The 9,045-nt window shown below is 52.0% G+C and overlaps 1 protein-coding gene across 1 annotated transcript; it reads right to left on the bottom strand.

The window, feature by feature from the left end:
* Positions 1-1,465: 1,465 nt before the first annotated feature.
* On the bottom strand, positions 1,466-7,941 carry PTGES2 (prostaglandin E synthase 2). The gene is made up of 7 exons (XM_074161109.1): positions 7,711-7,941; positions 6,432-6,626; positions 5,708-5,763; positions 4,913-5,065; positions 4,157-4,357; positions 3,724-3,841; positions 1,466-3,027 (listed from the first exon to the last, which is right to left on the bottom strand). The coding sequence occupies exons 1-7, from the start codon at positions 7,924-7,926 to the stop codon at positions 2,899-2,901; spliced, it is 1,068 nt and encodes a 355-aa protein (XP_074017210.1). The 5' UTR covers positions 7,927-7,941; the 3' UTR covers positions 1,466-2,898.
* Between the last annotated feature and the right edge of the window lie 1,104 nt (positions 7,942-9,045).

Raw genomic sequence — 9,045 nt, 5'->3', positions numbered from 1 at the left:
CCAGCTCCGAGCTACAAACAACTCCATAATCCTCTCCTTTCCCAGAAAAGCTTCATCTCTCGCCAGGCCCAAGCGTGGACACCGGCTACAGCACCGACCGAGAGCTTCCACAGCTTGGGAATCACCACAAGTGAAACTCGAACGCTGTCACCCAGCTTGCCCTAGCAACAAGCTTTATTTCAGAAGTTCTAAGTCGCTTCTTCCGCGGCTTTTCACAGGGCCCGTGGCCACCTCAGGCCGGCAGGGACCTAGCCCGGGGCCAGCCTCCTGCTCAACGGAGACTCGGCCCTCAGGGGCCTCCCCGCTGGAGACCACCCCAAGGCAGGAGGCACTTCTCACTGCTGACACGGCGGGGAAGGTGCCGGAAGAATCACTCCCGGGGGCTCGGACATCCCCGCGGCCACACGGCGAGGGGACCCCCGCCCTCCCCGGCCGGGCCCCCCCCCCCTCACAGGGGCCCAGCGGCCCCGGGCGCGCCCCGGAACCCTCACCATGAAGGGCCGTGCAGGGTCCGCAGCCGCTGCCGCCTCAGATCTTCGTCGGCGGCGGGAGGGCGGCGGGAGGCGCTGCCGCTGCCATAGACACCCCGCAGCTGGGCCGAGGGGGGCGGCGGGTGGCCGCACCAGGGGCAGCAGGCTCCGCCGCACTTCCGGGGCCGCCGCCGCGCCGCCGTCCGCGGCTCCCCCATTGGGCGATTCAAACCTTCCTCGTGACAAGACCCGCCGCCGGCCGCGCGTCACGGGGCCCCGCCCCGCAACGGGCCCCGTCGCCATAGCGACGCCAAGCGGCCCGGGCCCGGCGCCGCCCTCCTCCCTCCGGGGAGCCCAGGCCGCGCTCACCGCGGGGCAGCCCCGGAGGGGAGCCACACTGCCCCCGGCCGGCCGTGAGGAGCCGCCGGCGGCCTGTGACGGCCGGCAGGGACCTCTCGCAGAGGCAGACGCATCGAGGGGCAGCATCGTACCCCTGCACCGCTCCGACCAGGAGCCGCCGGAGGATGCCCACACCGACAGGGAGGACTTCATCTACCTCAGGGACGGTGTCCCCGCCCTGGTTTTGTATTCGGGGACATGACGGTTCTGCAACCATCCTCACAGGAGCCCACGGGGTTTGAGCACCCTCTCCAAGCCCACATGAAAGCAGACGGCTCCCAGCATCCCCATTCCCCAAGAAAAGTAGCCCCGGACTCGCCAAGATGTCAGGGCAGAGCCAAACCCCTCTCAGTCAGCTCCAGCTGCTGCTACAGAAGCGAGAGAAGCAGTTTGACTGTTTTCATCCATCCCCAGGCCACCAGTTTTCTGCCCGAGATCCTGTCTCAGACCGGTGGATCACAGACACGAACAAGTTTCAATATATGATAAAACCCTAAACTCACTCCAATCTCCATTTAAGGGTTTCTTCAAGCTCATGTTGACGTATGTTCAATATATTTAAAAAAAAAAAAAAAACCACAACCACCCAACATTATCAGCTTGAATTTTGTTCAAAAGAACGCAGCTTTCAGTACAGAGCAGCTTTAACGAACCAAACCAGTTTGTCACAGACCAGCAATCCAGCTGGGCTTACTGTAAATATTTTCTCTGTGTCCCATCGTAACTGAGTTTGGAACTAGTCTTACATTTTGAAAAACCCAACCCTTCTATCACACCCTCTGCTGTCCTACCCAATAAATGTGCCCACCCACCTCTCCCCCCCCAAAAACAACCCACCCCCTGCATGCAGCTGAGTTACAGACCGACTCCAGCTGCACCCGAAATATCTCACCAAACCAGCCTCCCCGCAACCTGCCCCTTCTCCTGGGGAAACAGAACTTTATCAAGGCGACAACTGAGGAACTTTAGCCCTTGGGCTGCGCAGAGGGTCACTCTCATTCAGACCTGCATCGTCCTGGTACAACTACGACAATCGCTCTACCGGGCACAGCTCAGCAGACTTAGTATTTGCACAACGTTACCCGCAGCGATGGCTCCTAATCCGATTGCTACAACCACAAATCCCGCATTACTCTTGCGCAGCAGAAACATCTAGAGATCCCCCAGGCGTGCAGATCGCTCTTTAATCCTTCTTTTCCCCCTAAAACAAGAACAAACTGACTTTCAGGGGTATTCCAGAGAGATTTCACGCAAAGTAAATCTTTCAAATAACTGCTCGGCATTAGTGATTTCTGTGTGGGGTGTGCTTTCCGGGCGTTACGGGTAAGGGAAGAACTCACAGACCTCGCACAGGGCACAGGAAGAAGCAAGCCTTTATCCTTGCAGACCGTACAGAATCAAGTACCAAAAGAACCATTTACATGGAAGAGTAAAAGCGTACAATCTGCTGAGCGCAGCATCATTTCTGTCATAGGAGGGAGGCCTTTCCCAGCGCCGTGGATTCCTCTGGTTCCGTCAGCACTGGGTTTACAGGATTCTGTTGCAGGAAAAATTGTCATTTAAAAACTAGTATCCAGTGTTTCAGTCGGGAAAACACTTCAGGTGACATGGATGAGTAGTGGAAGACAGCCTGAAGCCAAAGCTGCTCAGACCTGATACGGCTGTAACACTTCCCAGCCGAGAGCCGCTTGCTTTTACAGTAACCTGCTCTGAGAACGGCTCTCCCCTGAAAGAAGCCTATTTGCTGCATTTTCTTCAGTTCAGAGCTTCTCCTTTCCAGCAGCGTCCAAGATCCCTTCCGTTTACTCGCCCCCGTCCTTCTAAATACCACGTTCAAATACACACACACGGCTGGATCCCTTCTGCTCACCCTGACGATATTCCGAACGGGACAAGTCTCTGTGCCTGCACCTCAGTTCATTAGGCGTGACCAGTCCATTCGATTCTTAAAAAATAAATGCCATTCCTTCGGAAGTTTTTTTTCTTTTTTTACCATGCAAGTGCTTCAGGAATGCAGCTGCAGCTGGCATCAGACTGCAGCTTCAGCTTTTTGAATGACTTCTTCCATACGCTGGTACCAAGGCTGAATCTTGGTGTGAACCATCATGTCATCAAAGGCTTCCAGCCCCTCCATGACTCGGAGGACCCCATACACTGCCTGCGCCAGAGGATAAAGATAGAGTCAGCAATGGAGAATGGCTTAGGGTATCAAGGAATGTCACAATAGCCTGGCCAGAAAGGCTCCTTCCCTGTCCTGACATCTACTCCATCGCTCTGACTAGCAAGGAAGACTGAACGGCAGACAGGTAGTTAAGAATATGCGTGTTTTTCCATGACAAAACAGTAAGGAAAGATCAGGATCCATGCGCAGTTATGGGGCAAAAAGTTAATCCTATCTTTGCATCGAGCCCTGGTATGAAATGCTTCGTTTGCATTCCAGGGAGAATCACTGGTGCAGGGCATGAATCCTGCTCCACTCTCCGCTGCTGCCAGCACAGGAAACCCCGGCAGCGCTGCGTGCAATGAAACCTGTGCAGGTCCAAGGCTTTACTCACGAGCCAGAGCAGGGTCCTGGCTTGTAACCTGCTTTTATCAGGCTTCCACCTGCACATGGGAACTGCAGGTTCCATCTTAGGAAACATTTCTCTGGAGAAAAACAACGAATTCTATCCTACGTAACAAGTATTTCTAAGTCTTCTTCATGTGGGAATTGTATTACTGCACAAAGGACACGGGCAATGCAGCTCATGTAACTCACCTTCTCTGTCTATATGGGTATTAACCATTTCACACAGATAAGCAACTGGATAATTTGTAATATACCTGACAATAAATGGAGAAATTAACCCCTTACCAAGTCAGCAAGGTTTGGCTGGTTTCCACCCATGAACAGTCGATGTTTGCCAACAGCTTTTACCCACTCATTAACTGCTTCATACAAGTCTTCTCGGACATTATCTCGAAGGTGATGTCTGGATAAAGAAAAGAACTAGTTTGAAGACACTGGTTCGTTCCTTTCTTTAACCTTCTATCATCTCTCATATTACAGCCTGATCTTTGCCTGCAAATTAGGAAGGTATTTGAGGGTGAAGGGGGCAGTTAGTGATTGAATAGTAGATGAGTACAGAGGGTCAGTACCTCCCGTTAAAGAAGTACAGCCATTACTCTCATTGGATTAAATGGTTTGGTTTAAACCACTGAGGTTCTGCCCTTTGACATGTGGGGTTCACAGCTAGGGAGGCTAAGGAGCTATTTCTCTTGTGTACTTGGTGCTCGGTGGTACCAACCTTTTCTTCAGCCTCTTGCTAATGAAGAACATGGCAACAGCCCCCATGTACTTGGCAAAGAAACCTTCCACGGTGCCAAACTTCCCCTCGCGGACAATGTAATCAAAAGATGCCAAGGCTTCTCTGGGGGTCCGGTAAACATTGGGGGAGATGAGGTGAACAAGCCAATCGTCTGCCCATTTTCTCCACTTCATTTCTTCCCTGCAAGCATTCAGAAGAGACTCGTCAGTGAACGAGGCACAAATTGTGGGGCTACAGAAGGCAGACAGAATGACAGTGGCATTAGCCAGAGGTTCCGCCAAGGACAAATGTGTCAAAAACGCCTGCCCAGCCTTGTGCTCTGGTGACCTCTCTGAAATGCACTCAGGATCATCATCTTTGGCAAGGCTCCTCCAATCTCAAGCTAAAATTAAGACTAAGACAGAGCACTAGCTTCTCCTCCCGATACGAGAATTAAAGCAGAAAAGGAAAATAGCACTCCATAGCGTTCCTCTGTGACATAAAGGAAAAGCCAAGAAGGAAACTGGAGGCAACTGAAGGCTGGCACGACCATGACGGTGGGAACCAGGCCATCTAACAGCATTGTTTCAGATTATCTAAGAAACACAGCAAACCCACTCTTAACTACTGAGGTTTTAAACACCAAGGAGGGTGTGACAGGATTTGTCAGCACCAGTGGAATTTTGTATCTGCACCGTTCCCTCTGGAGGAGGCTGTGACCCCACTTGGAGAGCCCCAAAACTTAAGAGCACTCACACTCTCACTTCTTTGACAGGATAAACTCGTTTCGTCTCCTTCTCATCCAGCATGAGCCAGTACTTATTCCCATACTCAAATACCTCCTTGCCTTGCTCGGTCACAGTTTTCATAGGAGGATAAAAGGACACGATCTCTTCTAAGCTATTCCTCCTGCGGACAGAAGCACAGTTAGCACTGACCTGGCTGCTACAAAAACGAGCAGATCAGAGGACAGCTAAAAGATACGCTCTTTAAAATGTATTCTTCTAAACACAAGCGCATGAGGCTCCAAGTTCTATTTGAAATAAATTTTGAAAAGACTCTGGAACAGTCACTTGCAAATTGCTATTATTAGTGTACATACCTCTCTCTGTGTTAGAACAGAAATTTTGGCAGGCATAAAACTTCCTACCACCTACCATTCTCAAGTGCTTTCTAACATGGACCTAAAGGACAAGCCACAGGCACAGCAATTTCATTTCATTCTACATGTTATAACTGGCTAAATGTAAGCTTAGTTCCAGGACTAATACTAGTCCATGTTTAAGTAGGTTTTGTGCAAAGAGAATCCCACAGGTGAAAAAAAGAGTATTTCTGAAAGGTAAAAGCTTTGCTTCATTGCACACACATCACAACACATATAGACACCATCCACACCATCACAGCCAGGGTCAGGCCTGCTGGGCCAAACACCCAGAGCTTCAGAGATCAAGGTCACCAAGATACTTATGACTGACTCAGAGAGTCTTCTCAATCTCTAGTTCTCTAGGGCCATTCACATGCAACTCTTCTCCTGTCATCCTGTTTTCTTACTTGGAAATGAGATAGGTCTTCATTGCACTGATGATCACCGATGAGTCATTCAATTGCTGAAAAACAGAATTAAACCAAAACTTTTAAAAGAGGTTGGTGAAATCGAATAGGAAATTCTTCAAAACCTTTTCCCCTGTCAAGTTAGTACTGCAGTCCCTTTTCCTCCTTTCCACAAGTCTCTGCACATCTAAAGACAGCCCTGCGTTCAGATCTCTTCTGTGATTGTTTCAGAGTATCACTTCAAATTTGTCTTTCATTCTGACAACAGAGGACCTGAGGGTCAGGTACGCGTACAATACTAGTGGGTTTGGAGTTTAAGTTCTTGGCAGCGAAGGAGGAAAAGCAACACTAACATTAAAAAAAAAAGCCAAGTTGAATCTTCAGTATTCTTGAGATCTCATTCTTTTCCCACAAGATATAAGCAGTTCCTGTTACTGCTGATACAAATGATATGTCCTGCATGAGGGCTGATAGAAGCTAGATAATCACTGGATTAGAGAGTCACTACACAAACAACATCCCTTGTAAGAAGAGCCAACAGAAAACTCTAATAAGGCCAAGGCACAGGAAATTGCGAAGCAAGAAAAAAATCTTAGACCCTTGAGAGAATAAAAGACGATCTAAAGATTACACTGCCTATGATAAACCACAAAGACACGACAGAGACAAAGCCTCTAAAACACTGCTTGCGGGGAAATCAAGCTTTCATCGCAGTATGACTTACCAGAGGGCTTCCAGCATTAGCTAGCAGGATAGGCACCTTTCTGTAGGAAGAGAATTTGATCTCTTTCCTCATGATCGGGTTCACTTCCACAATTTCATAGGGCAGTCCATGATAATCAAGAAAAGCTCGGACTTTGCTGCAGAAAGGACACGTTTTATACTGGTAGAGAGTGAGTTGTAGCCTCCCTGCAGGCAGCTGGGAAAGGAAAAGACCAGAAGCTTCCATTTTCTAGTAAAAATAAAAATATTACCTTCTTCCACCCTTATTTTTGTCATAAAGTCATGGTCATTGACCTTCAGTTTCAACATCTGATCAAAATATCTTGGCTAACATGCTTTCTTCAAACGGTATCACAAATATTCACCTTCCATTGGGATCAAATACTTGTTTTTCTAAACAGCTATTTAATCTGCTGGAATTCCCCACTCACAGCCAGGAAAAAAAAAAAAAAAAAAAAAAAAGCAGATAAATCCAGACAGCTTACTCCTCTACACACAATTCTGAAACTAAAGAAAAACACCACCGTATCCTAATCATTTTTAGATCAAAGCCAATATAGCCTTTTAAATCCAATTCCCTCCCTCCCAACAACTTCTGTTGAGGTCACAGGATGGGGAGAGCAGAGGGAGAGTTTGCTGTTGATTTCAGGCGTGCGTTTGCCCAAATTCAGATTCCTGGCACTAACCAACCTGTGCACAACTGAGACAGGGCAGCGAGCACCTGGGCAACACAGAGAGCGAGGCACTGGGTGAGGGATGTTTCCCAACACCGCTGTACTCCAGAGATCTGACAGGCCGTGCCAATCATTAGTCATACATTATAAAACAAATACTTCCCGTATAAAACTTTGCTTCTCACTTGCGATTTATTGGGTTACACAACCCTCCGTGGGTGCTGGGGAAAAGCAACAACAGACAATGCTGCCTCACATCCCCAGCAAGCTCTGGCTTTCTGACAGGCGTTCCTTACAGCTCCTCAAGGAGAGCGTTGCCGGGGCCTCTTTTATACAGTTTTAAGCAGTTTCCTCGCTGAAACCGGACCAAAAGCAACCGCTTGGTCCGCGGGAGCGGAACACGCTGCTCCACGCCCCCCCGAAGCTCTGTCGCCAGGGGCTGGCCGCCGCGGCCGTGCGCGGGCCTCGCCGGGGCTCGGGGGCTGGGGCCGGGCAGGCACCCGGGGAAGCCCAGGGGGGATGGAGAGGGCCGGGAGGGGAAGAGAGCGCAGCCCGCGGGCGGGGGGAGCCACCTTAAGCGGCGAGCGGGGCCCGGCGGCGCGTTACCTCAGCGGCCGAGTGCTCCCGCAGGCGCTGCCGCGCCGCCAGGTAGAGGCCGGCGCCGCCGCCCAGCGCGAAGGCAGCGCCCAGCAGCAGGCGGCCCCGGCCGCCGCCCCCCGCCACAGCGGCAGCGGCGGCACGGCCGTAGTCTCGGCGCGGGGCCCGCAGCCGCCAGGGCGGCAGCAACGCGGCGGCTCGCCAGGCCCTGCCGGCGGCGGCCATCTTCCCGGCACGGCGCGGCGCAGGGGGGCGCGGTTAAAGGACCCGCCCCGCCCCTCCGCGCGGCCCCCGCCCCCAAAATGGCGGCGGCGGTTCTTCCCTGAGGTCAAAAAGGCCTCAAAGGGTGTTAAACTCCACCCAGGCGGGCTCGGTGAGGCCGTGTGGCTGCCGGGAGCCACAGCGAGCGCGGCCCCGCGGTAACTGTAAACGCTGGGTTCGCTGAGGGGACGCCAAAGTGTAAAGTGGAAATAAAATAATGCGCTCCCTGAGGGAACGTCCTGCTCGCACCCACAGCGTGAGCACAGAGCTTCACAATGAAAGTCCTCGTCTTTTTCATTAAAGCGTGGTTACGTCCATTAATTACACTAATACTCAGTTCTCCCACTTGAGGCACCACATGGGCCCAACTCGGCAACACGCAACAGGGTTACCTCACAGGGAAGAGCTGGCCACAGTGTTAAATGAGGACATAACCTTTTCTTTCCTCTTTGCCCCAAATACCCACTTAGTAACAGAGTGCTCAAACTGGGTTTATCTCAGGAGCGCTGATGGAATTAATGCTCTAATTGCAAATTATCCCGGTGACATCTCTAGGGGATGAAAAAAACCACGCAGCGGTTAGATCTCCTCAGGGCGCGTGAGGTACGACCAATACTGGGCCAAAGACAAGGAAGGGCAGGGCGAATCGAGGAGGTCTGAAGGTGACCTGAGGCTGGTTCAAGCCGCTCAGGGACGGAGCGGGGCCGGTGACATGGCTTCGTTTTGGCACTGAGCAGCAAAGCCCTGGCTGCTGTGGCCTCAGCACCGGGGGCCTGTTCGCAGAGACCATCTCCTGCCTGGGGAAAGCAGCACTGGGTGCTGATGGCGGCCCCTCGGGACAGCTTCGTGCCCAAGGGCACTTGCGTGTGCTGGTGTGTGCTGTGCCTGGGCCAGCCCCGAGGACAGGGAGGCCTTGCGGGGGCTGAGAACGCCGCGGGGCAAGGAGACAGCTTCGCTTCGGGGACGCGTTTGGGGGGGGAAAAAAAAAAAAACAACCAAGAAATGGGGAGCACGGAGCTGCGCCCGCCCTGCCGCCCCGTTACCGCCGCTCCCGCCCGTCCGCTAACCACAGGCTTTACCCCA

Source organism: Numenius arquata, chromosome 19, assembly GCF_964106895.1.
Source record: "Numenius arquata chromosome 19, bNumArq3.hap1.1, whole genome shotgun sequence".
NCBI classification, from domain to species: domain Eukaryota; kingdom Metazoa; phylum Chordata; class Aves; order Charadriiformes; family Scolopacidae; genus Numenius; species Numenius arquata.
The sequence above is the reverse complement of the archived record's forward strand: the minus strand, read 5'-3'. Positions and strand labels throughout refer to the sequence as shown.